Source organism: Colletotrichum fructicola (assembly GCF_000319635.2).
Source record: "Colletotrichum fructicola Nara gc5 chromosome Unknown KSG_Nara_v1_contig01, whole genome shotgun sequence".
Taxonomy (NCBI): Eukaryota; Fungi; Ascomycota; class Sordariomycetes; order Glomerellales; family Glomerellaceae; genus Colletotrichum; species Colletotrichum fructicola.
In genome coordinates, this window is record NW_027094051.1 from 5174355 (window position 1) to 5191749 (window position 17395).

At 54.3% G+C, this 17395-nt stretch overlaps 6 protein-coding genes across 6 annotated transcripts; 3 read left to right on the top strand and 3 right to left on the bottom strand.

Annotated features, from left to right (window-relative positions):
• Positions 1–611: 611 nt before the first annotated feature.
• On the top strand, positions 612–2666 carry CGGC5_v001453 (uncharacterized protein; the record flags this gene model as incomplete). The annotated part of the gene is made up of 3 exons (XM_032034509.1): positions 612–1333; positions 1388–2007; positions 2101–2666. The coding sequence occupies 3 exons, from the start codon at positions 612–614 to the stop codon at positions 2664–2666; spliced, it is 1908 nt and encodes a 635-aa protein (XP_031886320.1).
• A 413-nt stretch (positions 2667–3079) lies between these two features.
• On the bottom strand, positions 3080–5035 carry CGGC5_v001454 (Uncharacterized protein; the record flags this gene model as incomplete). Its single annotated transcript, XM_032034510.1, has 4 exons — positions 3080–3447; positions 3497–4568; positions 4628–4788; positions 4837–5035. The coding sequence occupies 4 exons, from the start codon at positions 5033–5035 to the stop codon at positions 3080–3082; spliced, it is 1800 nt and encodes a 599-aa protein (XP_031886321.1).
• A 1287-nt stretch (positions 5036–6322) lies between these two features.
• On the top strand, positions 6323–6963 carry CGGC5_v001455 (uncharacterized protein; the record flags this gene model as incomplete). Its single annotated transcript, XM_032034511.1, has 2 exons — positions 6323–6889; positions 6955–6963. 2 exons carry the CDS (start codon positions 6323–6325, stop codon positions 6961–6963), a joined length of 576 nt encoding a protein of 191 aa, XP_031886318.1.
• A 587-nt stretch (positions 6964–7550) lies between these two features.
• CGGC5_v001456 (putative sterigmatocystin biosynthesis peroxidase stcC) lies at positions 7551–8548 on the bottom strand (the record flags this gene model as incomplete). The annotated part of the gene is made up of 4 exons (XM_032034512.1): positions 7551–7693; positions 7746–8079; positions 8135–8316; positions 8374–8548. 4 exons carry the CDS (start codon positions 8546–8548, stop codon positions 7551–7553), a joined length of 834 nt encoding a protein of 277 aa, XP_031886319.1.
• Positions 8549–10276: 1728 nt separating this feature from the next.
• CGGC5_v001457 (uncharacterized protein) lies at positions 10277–12897 on the top strand (the record flags this gene model as incomplete). The annotated part of the gene is made up of 2 exons (XM_032034513.1): positions 10277–10427; positions 10487–12897. 2 exons carry the CDS (start codon positions 10277–10279, stop codon positions 12895–12897), a joined length of 2562 nt encoding a protein of 853 aa, XP_031886316.1.
• A 927-nt stretch (positions 12898–13824) lies between these two features.
• sut1-1 (General alpha-glucoside permease) lies at positions 13825–15855 on the bottom strand (the record flags this gene model as incomplete). The annotated part of the gene is made up of 1 exon (XM_032034514.2): positions 13825–15855. One exon carries the CDS (start codon positions 15853–15855, stop codon positions 13825–13827), a length of 2031 nt encoding a protein of 676 aa, XP_031886317.2.
• Positions 15856–17395: the final 1540 nt, after the last annotated feature.

Genomic DNA, 17395 nt, shown 5'->3' on the forward strand with positions numbered 1-17395 from the left:
AGCGCGAGAGAAACTGTGGCGACCTCTTCAGAGGAGACAGACTCAGATACTGAACAAGAGATGCCGAGGTGCTAGTGCAAGTGCAAACATGGCAAAAGAGCTCCCGGAGACCACATCGCATGCATGGCCGCAACTCCCCAAAACCTACCGATGCTCCGAATGTCAAGTCTTGGGCGCACAACAGGAGTTTGGCTCAACGCAGGGTCACGACAGCTGGAGCTGAGATGCAGGGCACCTACAAGTGAGACAACGGTCGCTAGTGGTTAGGCTGATTCGAGTCTGTGTTGACATTCACACTTCAGCTAACACCACGCTAGATCTTCAGCTCCTCCAAGATCTTGCATGTAGCCTATTCAGCCTCCAAAGTCTATCTTGAGGTCTATCGCATTTTCGATGGTAATTGGACCGCATTTGCCTTTGCCTTTGCTATAGTTGGCCCGTGAGTCTGTGGTAGCATCGGTCTAGACGAAGCCCGGGTGCATGGCTGAAAAGTGCGATCCTTCAGCGGTTCGACGTGTAGCTTCCTACAGTATAAGGAAGCATCCGACGCAGGTTTTCATGATCGAGTTGGGTTCAAATTCGGAGAAAACACGAACGCTAAACACCGAAAAATGAGTAACATCGCGTATCGCGCGGAGCTGGAGACAGACTCAAACAGCAACGATGAACACAGCCCTCATCCACTCGACGCTGCCGATATCACTGATTCCTCGACGCCCTTTGTTCGGGAGACCAAGGGGTTCACATCGGTAATCTCACCGAAACCTCCGAGTACGAGCAAGTTTTCTTCTATAGGATGGTACACACCAGCCGTGATCGTCGGGGGCTTCATCGGAGCGATGGTTATCGCCATTGCCAACTACATCTACTTCTACGTGATTGGCGGAGGGGGTGGGAGACCCATCGACGAAGTCGGTATATCTCAGGCATGGAACAGTTTTATCATCCTAGTTTTTTCACGGGCCTTTTCAACCGTCCTGACAGCGTCCGCTTCAGCAGCATTCGCGCAACTCCTGTGGTGGTACCTACGCCGGAGGTCGCTTCCACTGGAGAAAGTGGAAGCCCTCTTCCAGCTGAATTTTGGTCCGCTTAACTTGTATCAGCTCGGGATATTGAAACTAGTCCCCCTGCTGTGGTTCTTCGGATTACTACTCCTATTGGTCCCATTGTCAGCATCACTTCCGGGCGGAAGCCTTGTCGTAGAGCAGGTAGCTCGTAACGCAACCAGTGCAGCACCAATCCCAGCTCTTGATGTTGATTTCCGCGGCAATGGATCAGCAGCCGACCTCTTCAAGTATGCCATGTTCAGTACAATGCCCGATGGCGAGTACAAGTACGTTTTTCATACCAAATTCTCACCTGAAGCTCGATTCTGATCAACGACTAGGATGCCGATCTTGGAGTACTCGGCCATTGGCAAACGATCTCTACTCGAAGGCGCCTATCTCACTCGCACATCACCTTGCGGAGTCAATTGCTCCTACGACCTCCAATTTGCGGCTCCGTCCCTTCAATGCAAGGACGCGAACCCTGTTTCAACAGCGAAATTGTACTTCAACACGGATCTCAACGACACCTACGCGCAAAATGGATTCTATCGAGCTTCTCATTACCCCCACAGCCCTAATTTCAAGAGAGTCAACGACCTGTACGAGTTTGTCATGGTTTGGTCCGAGAGTGATGGGCAGCGGCAGAATGCCACATTGCGGGCGCTGAACTGCGTCGCAATGGCGGCCACGTACAATGCTCATGTCAATTACACCAACTCCATTCAAACCATATCCGTGGGTATTTCGAACGAGAAACCGCTAAACGCAACGGCTTTGTTTTACCCCAACCTTTTCTACGGCGAGCAACGTGCCAAAGACGGTTCGGATGGCATTGAGTACGCATATCCGACTTACACTCATTCCAAAGATGAATTGAACGCCTTATTCCACGGCTGTCAGCTTCTCTCTATGGTTGAGACCCTCACCGAGCCACTCAAGGGCGATGCCGTTTATCTCGGTAAGTGTTTTGCCCTGTCCGTAGCCTATTCATCAAGAGCTTCACCTCGGCCTTCCGTTCCGTGGCACTGTAACTAATTTCATCTGGCTGCAGGGACCGACGGCTACAACAGGAGCAGTTCTCTGATTCAAGAAACGCCTCTCACGAGGGCAACCTATGACGAACAAACGAAGGACTACACGTACATGGACTACAACCTGTCTCCAGACATTCTTCGCGATCTCATGACCAATGTCTCCCTCTCAATATTCAATGACGGTCAACGCTTGACGTCAACTTCCGTCACGACCGAAACCTATAGGCTGAGCTACATTTTCAAGTCCCCCTGGAGACTCATTGCAGTGTACGCCGCAGACTTGATTGTTACTGCGATCTTCTTGCTACTCGGCTTAATTGCCATGTTCCAGAACGGCGTCGCGGCTACTCCTGGAGGCTTCCTGCAGATCTTGTGCACCACGACTCATGAGCATGGGACTTTGAATCGGTTGGCGAGACAGGCTTGTTCTGGTGGCAAGGAGGGCATGTCGGAGCATTTAAAGAAGCTCAAGGTCAGGTTTGGGGAAATTGTGGATATGAATGAGGATTTGAGGTTTGCGGCATTCGGGACGGAGGAAGAGACGAGTTTATTGGTTAATAAACGGGCGCATGGTGGCATGTAGGGATGCATTGGCACGTCTGACTTGGTGTTCTATCACCTTTAGAACGTCAACAGCATGAGTAGGAAAACGGAACAGGTACCTTATTCTTCCTGCATACTCAACGTCGTCCTCTCCCTCGTCGTCGTCGTCGTCATCCTTATCCTTGTCGACGCCCTCGTCTCTAGTCACTGTAATTTACTGTTGTCCCCGATAGAGGTAAATCTCCAAATTTGCTGCAACATAGGACGTTCAGCCGTGCAAACATATGAAAACTAGGCTGTCTCAAACGAAAGACTTCTTTCACTGCCGTTTATTCAATACTCACGATTCGCATACCTCCTGACCGCAACTCCACGATACAACACTCGACTAGCCCAACCAGAAGCGGTCCGGCGACGTAAAACGAGTAAAAGCAACACAATTCCCTGTCGAGTTCAACCCGACTTAGTGTTCTTCTCCCCAAAAGTATAATATCCTCTACAGAGGTCTTCTGACTCAGCCGGCGGCCTCTCGATTACTTTGCCGGAAATCTCCTGTTTGTTTTCTGTTATCAAGCAATAAGGTGTCTCCTTGCCGTCGATTTCTCCACTGTTGTTCACGGGGCGGTATGTTGGGCGACGCTTGATACGCTCGACTAGGGATGAATGCAAGACTGCGTCGCATGGGATATCTCGGGTTTCGCCCATGTTGAGGGGAAACATCTGCCAGTGCCAATGGGTACGATAAGTGTCGGCGGCGTGTTCTTTGTCGGCGCGAACGGTGTTCCTCTTCAGTTCCCATCGTTTGGCCAAGGGGTAGAATTCTGTTCATGTCAGTCATATTCTAACACAAGGATAATGCAAGAGCCTCACCCAGAAAGTTCCACAATAGGACAGAACCTATAGTATCACCGAAGCCAAATTTGAGCGGGTCGTGAAGAGAAGCGAGTACGGCATCCTCCTTGTGGTACAGGTAACGAATCTTGAAGTCGGCAACTTTGTCCTCAACCCACTTGATTCCCTCGCCATCAGGCCAGTAGTCTCCCTCGCCACGTGGTCGCTTGTCTGCTTCTTCAATCTCTTGAATCATCCAGTACAGGGGGGCATCGCTCAGTTGGCAGGGTCTCATGCGGTACCTGTGGGAGCAGTAATCGTGTTGGCCGTCATGGCGACACCTTCCACATTTATCCTTTGAGCAATATGACTTGGAGTGCTCGGCCTCGCATTCCTTCAATTGCTCCAAGGTTTCGTGAGACTTTTCACATTGGCCCCAGTCGTTTCGTCCTTCCTTTTTTTGCTCCCTTCTCAGCTTCCGAAGTTTCTTCCAAGACTTCAGGCGTAACGAGATCGTGGCCTTCTTGTCGTCAGTCAAAAGAAAGTCACTATCGGGGTGCCAACCACCGCCGACATCGCTATGGTTGCCCGGGAACCAGACTTCCTTGATGTGCTCTTTTCGGATGCCGTCACTTGCTTTGTCCTGGTCGAAGAGTGCTGGCTTGAACTTGACGCGGCGCTCGTCGACAGCCACAGCATGCCTGATGATGTCCGCAGTCCCTTGGACTTTGACGTTGGCCGTCGTCTTCTTTTCCAAAACGGACACCGAGTTGACGCAGTCCCACAAGCCCAGGAAGAAGACCTTGATGTTGGTCTTGGCCCGTGGTGCCCTCCAACAGAAGGTGTCGCTAAACGCGACCAACTCGCACGTGGCCGCTGTGCACTTCTTTGGAGATTGGTTTGTCTGATAGTCGTTGTGCTGAGATATGTGATGGTCACCTTTCTTGGCAGCCTTAAACTCGCCGTTCAGGTGCCGCTGGTAGAGGCGATATGCGAAAGGCACCATCTCCTCGTTCCCTTTGCAAAGAAGTCCAACAGTGAAAACCATGCGTGAGAGAAATCTAGCGGTGTATGCCCCGCGACTGAACCCGAACACGTAAATTCTATCACCCTGTCATCATGGAAGGTTAGTTGAAATGCTCGCCAACTCTAGGGCGACGGCTTACTCACGGGGGCATAGTACTGCATCAGGAAGCGATAGCCGGCAATGACATGCGCGTCGAATGTCGTACCGAGTCCCTGGTCAACCATTTTCCAGAAGCTGCTCTTCATCTCGCCGAAGCTGGACTTGTGGACGGTCTTCTCCTTGACATCATATGTGCCAATACCAGCTAAGAACATGTAAACAACCAGCCGACTTTGAGATATGATTAACGTACTTTGATAGTAGTGGTACTGATTGCAGGCATTGCGGTCCATCATGTTGAGCAATTTGACCACATTCGTATCCTTGTCAGACCCGGTGAACTCGTTTCCAGTGCCATCGAAGAAGAGTACGAGGTTCCGTGGTTCCCGCTCCGGCTTTTGTTCGCCCTTCGACCCCTCACTATTGATTGCTAACGGGTAGATTGGCGGCATTGTGACTGAGTGCTCTGAGGGAAAAGTGTAGCTAGGTGAGAGTAAAAACGCGGGCAATTAGGGTGAAGTCTCAAGTACGGATGCTCGAAAATCAGATAGATACCATGAGCAGCGACTGATCGCTTCGTTGAGATTACTTTTACATACTAAACCGTCCTCCTATGTCATTGATGAAATCAAACACCATATCAATTCTCACGACGGACCCGGACAAGAAGAGGTAAATAACGTCACCTCTGCGCAGTCCGTGGAATCAAATGTCTAATTATCACTGTCGGCTTGACTCACATTGCGCAAAGTCTCAGCCTTGTCTTCAGATCTGAGACCTTCCATCTACCAGCAAACGGGTCAACGTCACCGGAGTTAGTTCCTAGAGCCTCAAGCTTCAGTGGCTGCCGATCTTGTACTGAAAAGCGAATTTGGTTTGCCGCTAAAATGTCTTGTTTTGAGCGGCCGTCCAAAGAAGCGCCAACCGCTTACCGACTACAGCTGTTCCAGTTTGCCAGTGTCTGAAGGGTTCCCGCATCTGGACTTATCCTGCTTTGCGTGATTGACGAAAACGTCACATGCAAATTATCTATGTTTTGGATGTCCAATGTCTCGGTAGACCTAAATCCCGTATCTTCGATTGTCTGTGGACGTTCCGTAAGAAATTGTGCCCTGATCCATCCTCAACCCTTCGCTAGCACCAGTGTCTGACTGACCCAAACCTGGGCAAGGTGCCTGTGTCTATTACTTCCACCGCCTTTCATATAACAAGATCCCCAGAATCAATATGTCGCCTCAAGACCCCCAAAAATGTCGCGTGTTTTCTTCCTTTATTTAAAGGCAGTAAACGGATATGGCAGACGAGGAAGACTACGACAGTAGAGACGATAGGACGACGATGTTTCCTTTTCTCTCTCCGATGACATACACAGTAAAGTTGACACGAAATTTTAAACTATATTGTGAGGCCACCTTGAAGTCGCACCTTTGCATCGCCTAGGAGATCAAGGTTCTCCAATTGAACACACATAGTGTTTTGTAACAGCCTAACTTTTAGTAAATTTGAAAAGAAGCCATCTGTCGCATTGCCCCCGAACGTCACATTTATACACAAGTCTTCTTCATACCAACTCCCAGCTGAGATCCGATATCCTTGACCGTCTGCCTCGCAGACGTGTTCGCTGCAACTGCCGCCTCGGAAAGACAGCTCCCGCTCCCGACGAGAAGCACGACTGCGAGCGTATTGACATCGACAAGCTGTGCGTCTTTGTCGACTCAGAGTTCATAAGAGGCTCAGCTATGAGGATCCAGGCCACCTGGGCGGTGGACGAAGGACCTGAGAAACAAGGGATTCGTCACAGAACGTCAATGTGGTCGATCAAGAACACACGCTACGTCTTCGCCAAGGTCCTCAAACACTACAACCCCAAAGAGGCGGTTGTCTCCATGCAGGCTCCTCCAGGTGGAAAGTATAGAGCCGCACTTCTCGTCTTGCTCGCAAAGGTCTGCGACGCGGCCGAAGTTGTCGATCGTCTGGGCGATTACACGGGCTCATTCGGCATACATTTCAGCGAGACCAGGAAAGCCGATGGTCAACCAGGTACACCGTTCTGGGAGCGCGACGAAGTCTTGCTTTGGGCTAGGAACGCTCAAAGGCCGATACGCTTCTACGATTGCATCATGTTTCCTCTGTTTTATGGAACATCGAGAGGCCCCTACAATGCGAAGGTAACCTTCGAGCATCCGCCGAAAACGAGGGGCTTGCTCTTCAAGAACACCCCAAGGACATCTGGCCAAGAGGAACTAGACTGGAGCATTGTGGAAGGCATCATATGCTTGGAGTATATAAAGACGGGTATCATCACCGTGGGTTCTGGGTATCCTCCTCAGCCTGCAACGAAAAGACCCTCCGGCGAAATCCTGACATTCAGATGGAGTAATTCATGGACGAATCCGTGGAGGAAAGACCCGCGCAGAGCTGACGAAGTTGATTGCATGTTGAAACAATTAGAAGACCCAATGGGCTGTTCGGGGATCTTTACAAATCGGGCAGCTGTCGCTGGTGTCCGACCGAAACTGGCCCTCCGGAGTTGAGGGGTTTGAGAGAGTACATCACCTTATCCATACCGGCGAGGGAGAGATTCAGGCGGCATCCCAAGCCGGAGGCCGATTGGTTTGCACCATCTGTCAGTTTGCTAAAGTACCAATTTGTCTCCTGGGCTTTGGGTTGTTCTGATGAAGCGTGCACAAAATGCTACATGACTTCGGGTCGTCCTTCTGCAGCGTTCATAAACGGCAAGACTTTACTCAAGGTTTCTGGGCATAAAGTGGTAAAATCGAGTTCAAGGTTTATAAAATTTAAGGTCAATCATGCATCTACTATATAGAGAGATATGAAAATGTTGGACTGCCTGTTCATCAACTATAGAGATGGAGATATATGCCGTACACAACATCCATCAGACGTCGATAATATGCATAGCGAACTCAACAATGTTTTACCTGTTCTCGAGCTTCCGCGCCGTGTTTAAATCGATGACTGCGGGGTAAATGTGAGGGGCACATCGGGAGGACTCTGAGCAATAATATCCTGCACGAACTGGCCCAGCGTGGTGTCAATCGGAGTGTCGCTCGGAGTCCAGCCAAGCTCAACTGGCAACCGCTCGTTCCCTATAGATGGTTAGAGCATGTCGATGGCCTATGTGAAACCACAATCACTTACTAAAAAAGTACTCCATGAATGACCTATTCGCTACCGGGTTTTCCGGATGACCAAAAATGGCCAGCATGAAGGCGTTCTCGCCGACGATGACCGGAATCTGTTCTTGGGTGATGGAGAAGCTTGGGTTGATCTCGCTCATATAAAGGGCGTGTCTGGCACGAGCGTTGGCTATGATTGACGTGTTGATGGCCTGCTCGTTTCCAAAATAGCTCACAAAGTTGTCAAAGGTCCCCTTGTCGAAGGAGTTGGTGGGGTCGAAGACGGCATCGCGGCGGGAGAGACTGCCGTCGTGTTCGATCACATTGTGGACATGGAGCATCTCGAGGTCGAAGAACTGTTGCGACTTTGGTCAGCCCGCCCTCTTGGAGCGATGCAGATGCTTCTCTTACCGTGGCGTTGGGAACGGGGTTGACTACAAGAGCGTTCTCAAAGATGTTGAGAGCCCGGGATTCGGCCACGTTCAATGCATCCTTGACCCCCTTTGTGAGCTTGTCGAGCGTAATGTTTCGGCCGTCGTGGGGAACGAAGCCATGGTTTGCGAGGGTGTTCATCGTCGGGCATGGGGAACGCTCTGCGTTGATTCTGTTAGCACGTTCAAGTGTACCCGTCGAGACAGATTCAAATTTACGATCGCCAGGTCCCGGAGCTTTCCAGAAGAAGTGATTCGGCGTCAGACGTCCGGTTCCGTTTCCAGACTTGATTACTGGCGGCCGGATTGAGTGTCCAACGCCAGAGTTGGCAAAGTGAGGGAAGCTATAGGCCAAAGGGGCCAGACCCACGATGATCATGGAAGAAATATGCATTGTGGAATTGATCTGAAGGAGAATTTGGAAGATGACTGATATGTTTGAGTCTGTGAGAATGATGCTTCGATACTCCATAACGGCAACATCTCAAACAACAGGCAGGCCTTTATATCAATCATTCAAACATTCTACTTTCATGCTGAACACCACGCCTCCCTTCCATCATCGAATCAAATCTTGCCTATTTCCTAGCAAAACCTCAACACGGCGATGCTTAAAATTGCCCCTTGGCGCAATGGAAGTTAGCATTGTGTTGACAAGGCCATCATCAGCCACTGACCCGACCGACTGCGAAAACGAGAACGAGCCACGAGAACGAGCCTCGCAGACAGCACCAAGTATCGCATTTCAACGAAACCAAACGTCATGGATTTGAGCCCTTCAAATGTGGCTGTGAAGGCAGATCATTCTTCCTCACAGGACTTCTTGACATCGTTCTCGACATATCGCACATCGAGAACACCGTCACCCGAGTCTGCGATTCAGCTAGACCCGCTGTTTGTTCCCCTCAGGCGATGACTTGCCTGACGAGCGAGTAGCTCGAGATGACGGACAGCGAGACACAAATCGGTGATGACTTGCTGCGCAGACACGATCTTCTCAACGTGACTCATTCGACGGGTGGAATGGCCGGCCCGTCTTGGGGAGAAAAGAAGGCTAACAGCGGGGAGGTAGGTCGAGATCTTTGATCCGTTCGGGTACACTGCAGTAGCCGTTGGTACCTGAGCAGGGATGTCCGCCCACCGCCTGTTTTAAAACCTCGAGTCTCTGCGCCTCCAATTGTCATCCCCTCTTCGCTCGAATCCGCTTTCTATCTCAGAAATTCGTATAACGCAGAGAGGGCCGGGCCAGACAGAATGGCCGTTGCCAGCTCACCGCAGACACGTGGCACACCGCCCCGGAGGCGAACGCACGATTTGTGCGTGCCCAGCTGAGGCTGACGGTGTTCGTCGAAAGTCCGCAGCTGCTTCTCGAAGCGAACATGGGACAACGGTTTTGCACTTTAAAAAGGAGCTGAACCCTGGAAAAAAGAGCATGGTTGCCCAGGACAATACGGACGCTGACGTCTTGGACGGAAACCAGCCTTGGAAACCTTGGAAGAGCTCGGGCGATCAGTTCGGGCGGTCACGTGCCGATAAGAGCTTTCCAGCCACCGGGACACTAACCCGTTGTCCCCAAGTGGCCTATCGATAGGCTGGGCTCCACCACACCCGCTGCCCGTTGCCCGCTGTGGAGCCAGGATTCGGCGCCAAGGGCGACCCGGTTACCCCGCGCAACCACGCTGCAGGTCCGGCTGGGTTGTCAGCGACCACCTGGTGAGCTCACAGACAGGACGAACCCACTCTCTTTTTCTCTTGGAGAAACCTAGTCTCTCGTCGCTAAGGTAGTGACACAAGTCTTCGGGTTCATCCTGAAGATTTTCTTTGTTCCCAACCTCCCGACACCTTATCTTTCCTCTGGGGGTAGGGCGCATGTTCTGCTTCAAACATTCCAGCGCAGACGCCAACACCGAAACTTCCCCCACTTGCACCTCCGGCCGGCTCACTGACCGACTTTCAGGAAACCCGTCATCCCACCCAAACGATAAACGCAACCATTTCTCGGGGTCCCTTTCCTTTTGAGGATCTCGAGAGTCGGCCACGATAAAGACGCCCAACGGCTTTCCCGCATTCTTCAACACCCCCCACCCGCGTCTGAAGGACTCCTCCGCTCGTCGTCGCCATCATGGCGCCGGCAGAAGGGTTCTCGGCGCCGGGCGTCGCTACCTACGACTCCAACACCATGACGGTCGGCGACGGAACCTGGGACTTTGAGAAGAACACCTTCTTGCTGCCCAACCTCCAAGGTCTCAATTTCGAGACCATGCAATACAATGGTGAATGCGTCCCGGCCGGGTTTTCGATGATGACACTCCACTAACACAGACCACCCTAGGCATGGGCAATCGCTTCTCGACAGTCGCTCAATATCACACCCTCATTCTTGCTCACGGTGTCATGGGAGCCATCGTCTTCCTTGTCATCGTCCCGTTCTCCGTCTTGACGGTTCGATTCTACACGAGAAAGCCCGGTTACGCTGTACCCTACCACGCCCAGCTACAGATCCTGGGAGTGCTCTTACTTGTCGCCGTTTTCACCTTGGGCTGGTTCGCCGTCGGCCCCGAACGAAGCTGGACGAACCCGCACCACGCCATCGGCCTGGCAATCTTCATCATGTTTCTCCTGCAGATCATCGGCGGCCGGCTCGTGAGGAACATCAGGGGACGCTCGCTCAGAAAGATGTTTCATCGATGGAGCGGACGGCTCATCGCTCTGCTCGGTCTCATTCAGGTGCCTCTCGGATTGACGCTCTATGGCTCCCCAAAGTACACATTCATCCTCTACTCCCTATGGGTCGCCTTCTTGCTCTTGCTGTATTTCATCCTTAGTTACCGCGCCGAGGGCGATGACCGTGGCCGGGAGACGTACATCAGTGGAGGACGGTCCGAGGGACCGAGCGGCGTGTCTTACGACTCAGAGTACTACAGTGATGTCCACACGGAGAAGACCAAGAGCAACAGATGGGTGGCGCCTCTCGCAGCTGGAGCCACCCTGGCTGCCTTGTTCGGTCGCAAGAAGCACAAGGAGAAGGAGAAGGAGCTCAGTCGGGAGAGATCGCGATCGCGGAGCCGCAGTCGGGGGCCAGAGGTCATCGGTTCCAGACGGGGCTCGCAAAGTTACCTCCCCTCGCGCAGAGATTCCGCAAGCTACTTCGAGAGCGAAAAGTACACGGACATCGATTCACGCCGGGATGACAAGAAGAAGGAAGGAGGCGGCTTCATGAAGACGTTGTTCGGTGTCGGTGCTGGTATTGGCGCAGGAAAGCTTCTGTCCGGCCTGATGAAGAAGGAGAAGAGCCGACCACACGACGAGGAGTACTCTGCCGTCTCGACAGAGACTCCTCAACGCCGTCGCCCGAGTCGAAGCTACCCCGCCCAGAGTGAGTTCACCGACTACACCGACTGGACCGAAGACACCCCGCCGCCCGCACGAAGACCCCGCGAGGGTTCCATCCTGCCGCCCCCTGGAAACCCCGTCATGGCCGCTCAAGCTCTCAGCGCCGCCGAGTCTCGCACGAACCGACCCCCTCACGCCAGGACCAGGTCCCAGTACAGCTTCGAAGATTCCGAGTACTCGTCGTATGTGAGCCCGTCTAGACGTAGGGATGAGCCGCCGCCCTCAGGCGGGGCCGGCAAGGGCATCTTGGCTGGTCTGGGCTTGGGATGGTTCGCCAAGAAGATGGCCGACCGCAAGAACAAGAAGGCCGAAGAACAGAGAATCAGGGACGAGGAAGAGATGAGATCAGGCGTTTCAGGCTCAAGATACACGGGAGACGGCATGTCCTCCCCGTCCCGCGACAGGCGCTCCTCTCGCCGCGCCAGTGGTGGTCGCCGCCCGAGACCTCCCATGTCCGCCATCAGTACAGAGATCACCGAATTGACCGAATCCTCCGAGCTTGAGCCCCGTCCTTCCGGAACCGGCTACGGAGGAGGCCCCCCGATGCCGCCGTATTCTGCCCGCCCCCCGAGAACGCCTCCCGGTGCAGGTGCCGGCTACCCCGACTCCGTCAGCATGCCTGCGATGCCGCCAGACCCGCAGGGCATCCTCAGCCGCGAGTCCGAGAATGATGTCTACGGATCTCCCAGTGGTCGACCGCAGCGCCGCGATTCTGCCAAACGCAGGAGGGCTGGCGATGAGGCAGCAGCGGCCGCCGTCGCCTCGGCGAGTGCCCTCGCAGCCAAGGAGGAGCAGCGTCGTCGCGCAGAGTCTGAGCGCTTCGGCCAATCCACTTTGGCGCCCGTCAGCGTCAAGGTCAAGGTCCACGACGATAAAGACCGCAACGTCACGCTGCGCAGGCTGACCGAGGAAGAAGCCGCCGCATCCAAGCGCGACCACCGAAGACGGCGCGGCACCTCGGTGAGCAGTCTCTCCGGCACCGACGTCGGCAGCGGACGCCGCTACCGCCGTGACTCGAGCCAAAGGAGAGCAGAGGCCGCAGCCGAGCAGATGGCCGAGGCAGGCGACGCCCTCCCGCCCCCCAACCCTGCTTTCGCGGCGGGCCGGAAGCCCAAGGACTCGGCTTACTACTCTGGACCGACCGGCGGCGCAAACCCCTCTGTCTCTAGCATCGGCAGCGAGCACACGCACGGCACCTGGAGTCAGATGAGCCCCTCGCCCGCCGTACCGCCGGCCGGCCTGAACCCCACGGGATCCGCCGCGGAGCACAACCGGAGGAGGAGAAGACAGGAGCGAAGACGGAGCAGCGCGAGCCGCCCACCGGCGGGAGGAGTGGACATGTACGACTAGAACGCCGGTCAACAGCGACGGCGACGGCGTTCACGACCGACACGACATTTTGATGTAACACCCCCCCGCCCGGGCGGTAAGTATGACCACGGTCCCTTTTTGGCATTGGGTTGGCTGCTGTCCCATCTTTGAATCGCGATATTCCAGGAAAGACTGGCACTCCAGCTACGGCGATACGACTGCTTCTTCACCCTCTTCTCCTTCTTCATGGTTGACGGCACAAAGTATAAAAAAGATTGCATTGGGTCGGGTGTTCCTGCTGTCGCAAGCAGGCCCCGAAAGGAGTTTACGGGCGTGGAATTCTTGTCTCTGTTTCTTTTCTTTCTCGGACTCGTCGCCTCCTTTCCCCTGAAAGGGACGACATCTATCTTATAACGGTTGGAGCATGTCGCGCGATTTTCCCTCCCAAACGACTCTCACGAGTTTAACGGAAACGAAAGCAAGCCTGAGTTTGTGAATATGTATGAAGGAATACGACCATCTCTCGATGGATGATTGTACGAAAGACAACGCGGGTATTTGTGGATAATTGGAGAGCTCGTCATCATCAAATCGGTTCCTGTGCAAAATGTGACTGCAATAATGTGATTCATAATGGTATGTCGTATTGGCTGCGTGCCTCATCATTCTAAGCAGAACTTGTGCTGCTTCTGTGTATGGTCTACATCTCATGACTCCCCTTACACCATTCTAAGTTGTCTGATGGGGTAAAAACAAGGAATCCTGCCTTCAATTTTCCCAGTTGCTCCAAGGCCTCGCGCTGTCACTGAAAAAAGAAAAGATTGGCGGAGCCCTTCCCACCGTCATTCATTGTAGGTATACCCAAAACTCCTTGCATGTTTCCAATGTTCCAAACCAATCTGGGATGCCACCCGCCTGTGACCCCTCCAGTCCCAACGCCTAACGAGTGAAATTGAGCCGAGTAATTTAGTACTCGGCACCACCAAAACTCTTGTTTCTCGTGAGTGTCGCGCGCTTGATGCTGACGCGCGGGAGCTGCTCGTAGCTCTTGTTGCGGACATGGCCCGTTCCTGGGCGACTGCCTCCACCGTTGGAATCGCCCTCCTCTGCAGCGACCATGGCATCCGCGGGCAAGGATGAGCTTTCCTTGATAGCTGCCACAAAAAAGGACGAGACAAGCACGGCGATACCACCCAGGGCCAGAACGATGGCCATGGAGTGGTCGCCGGGAGTGCCGCGGGGCTTCTGCCAGATCTTGAAGATGATGCTGGAGCCGACGGTGGCGATGATCTGCGGCGCGGCGATGGCCATGTTGTGGATACCTAGGATGACGCCCGCCTGGTCCGTCTCCTCGCCCTCGCTGAGAACAGATCCGTCAGAGTCGGCGATGGAGTTGAGGGACGGGGAAGCCGGGCCATCTGAGCGCCAGCTTGGTCTCAAGTGTCGTTGTCTGGCACGCAGCACCGCGTCTCGGCGGCTGATCTCTGCGCTGATAATGGCCCACGGAGCCCACAAAGTCATGGCCCAAGTAATGCCGACTAGGCCGATCAATGCTGTAGCTGCTTCGACTGTGCGCACGATGACGGTGCAGAACATGGCACCTGCGAAGAGCCACAGCGACATGAACCAAGCTCTCTTGAGCGTGAAGCCTGGAATCTGGAGACGATCTAGGAAAGATGGCTTCTCGCTGTCGAAGTCCTTCGGAGCAGCATCCGTCTCCCCCGGCACGTCACAGAGGACGGGGTGGCTGTCATAGGTAGGAGCGATGAAGAAGGGCAGGAAGACGTTTGTGGCCAAGCTGACAATAGAGTTGATGAGGAGAGCAAACGTTCCGACTCTCGTTGCCTGCTTGTACAGCTTGTCGAGCTCTTCCGGAGCCATGTGCGGGTTCTTCTCGAGGAAGGGCTCAACGTAGATCTCGCCAATGTACGAAGAGGTATAGAATAGCAAGGGGAAGAAGCCAACCCAAGCGCAGAATTGAACCTGGCAGACTCTCATAACCTGAGGCGGCAGACGCTTGATGGAGGTAAAGATCTTCCCAAAGAATGGAAGGACGCCAGCCTTGCTCTGCGCCGGCGGGCCCTCGAGTCGGGGGTCCCGTTCGTGGATCAATGTTGTGCTTACTAGGATGGTCGACGCCAAGGCGATGCTGGCGATGGCGCAGAGCACCTTGAACTGGGTGTCACCCAAAAACCAGACGTATTTCGGCAAATCGATGTAGCCCGCGATATATCCGACAATGTTGCCGAAACCGGTAATGCGACTTGCCATGGCATTGGCCGCCTCCTGTTGGTGAGCAGGTGCGCAGTCCACGATGAAGGCTCGAATGGCGGCCTGCACGGTGTTGATGGCGAAATCGAGTACATAGATGCCGACCACGGCGACGCAAATAATGGCGGTCTTGACTCCCTGGGACTCCGGATCGGCTCCAAAAATCCCCAAGAAGCCGCCGACAATTTCCCTCGTCCAAGCCAAGAACATCAGCGACACCATGGTTGCGATGGCCCCGCCGACCATAAATGGTTTCCGCTTTCCCCACGGCAGACGGCAGTTGTCGCTCAGCATGCCGACATAGGGCTGAACCAACGTACCGGTAAGCGGACCTGCAATCCAAACCAAGGCCATCAACGACTTGCTGAGGCCAAGAGAGAGCAAATAAGGTGATCCATTAGACAGCTCGACGGACCATGCGATCTGCAGACCGCCGATGCTGATGGTCAGGAGGATAAGGTACCACACGCTCTTTGTCTGCTGCAAGTCGTCCTGCTCCCCCATGACCGTGTTACCGTCGGTGAAACCATCGTCGTCGCTGCTGGGAGACAGAAGCGGAGATCGTTCGCTGGCGATTCCCTTGTCACGCACAGTCGAGCCGTTCCGAGCGGTGCTGCCGGACAACGTGCGAGTCTGAGTGCTGTTCGTCTTGGACGGAGGGTTGCTCTGATCAATGTTGGGCAAAGGTCGCCCCCTTCTAGGGGATTGAGCTTTGTTGGAAGTCATGTTGGGCTGACAGATATCGGAGTGAAGCTATTCAGTTCGGACCAGGCCCACTAGCGGGGCATCGAAGGTCGGTTTGTGTCAACTCGAGGGGTTCGTTTCGAATGCCAGAGACAGGTCGGTGGGTTCGTTGACTGCGTTAGTCAATGATAGCCCGTGAAAGAGTATTTAAACAGCGGGTTCAATGGTTCGCGAGAGTGGGAAAGGGAACCGACGTGGCCAAGTCAGGCAGAAAGACGTTGTGCCGTCACGCGGTCAAGTAGGAGGATGCCACGAGACCCCTCGGGCTGGCTGGCAGGTACGGACGGGAGTGAGTCGATTTCTGACGATGACAGTTCTGGCAGCAGAGGGCTGCGTCATTCGCTGGATGCAAACTGCGCCCTGGCGGAATGACCAACTAAAAATGTAGGCCGGTTCCTGATTCGAGCCCAGGATATGCGGTTGAGCCTGGCACGGGCGAATTAGAGGCGGTACCGCGGATCGAGATGGTGTGCCAGGGTTGCGCCAGAGTGTCTGCCACAGGGGGAACCGGCTGGGTAAAAGCTGGAGGCTTGACAGAAGCGGATGCGGGAGAGCGGCAGCCAGAACCGGCGTCGGGTTCGACTGGCACTGGCGGAATTCGATGTAAGGGGTGGAAGCGTGCTGCGTGCGACGTGCAGCTGAGTGGTGCAAAGCCGAGGGAGAACCGTCGTGCAGCTGTTGGGCCGGGCTGATGGGGGGTCTTGAGCCGTCCGCCTTCGTGGATCGCGACTGTGTCTTTGCTGGTTAGGCCGGCTGGATACACACGTGTTGGCGATGCGAGCGCAGCTAGTCGGTTGGATCGGTCGTTGGTGGGCTGTTTCGAGACACGCGACCCTGACTGAGCTGAGGTCGAGAGTGGGAAGGGTCTTTGTATTTATTTGCTGGAGCCGGGAGGTAGTCACGGCGCAACTCCGTGGCGGGACCGATGGAAGCTTCCACTGGGTGGCAGAACAAGGCGGGTGTTCCGAGAGAGAGGGGCTTTGAAGCTGGGGGACGAGCGGGAGCTGGTCACGATGGCATCGCACAGCGAGTGAGAGACACCTTGCTTGCCTGCTGCCGGGGCATCATGCCCAGGGTACCCCCGCAAAACAGTACGTCATGGCTGTAGCTCCCTTCTTCCGCCCCCGTTGTCACCGCCGTCTGCCACATCAGACTCCAAAACGCGTACCACATTGTCTCTCGCAGTCTGCGCAACATGTCTCCTCTTACGGGCCGTGACAAACAGATGCTATTCATGGCCCCCGGATTTACGTACAATCATCAAGTCAGCGCGGCCCCGTGTGTCAGCATGGCCTTCCTCGTTCGGGTGGGCGCTGCGAAATAAACATCTTCAAGCAAGGTACGGTAGGGCAGGCCACAATCTCACCTCGGCTTCAGCCAGAGTCGCTTTCGTGTGGTGGAACAGCAGCAACCCCCCGGCTGACGGTGCCATCCGCCCGGCTATTCGTACTCACACTGAGAGAATCCTCACGAGGATCTGATCAAGTGTCACTCCAGGCTGCCCAACAACTCTTCCGCTCTC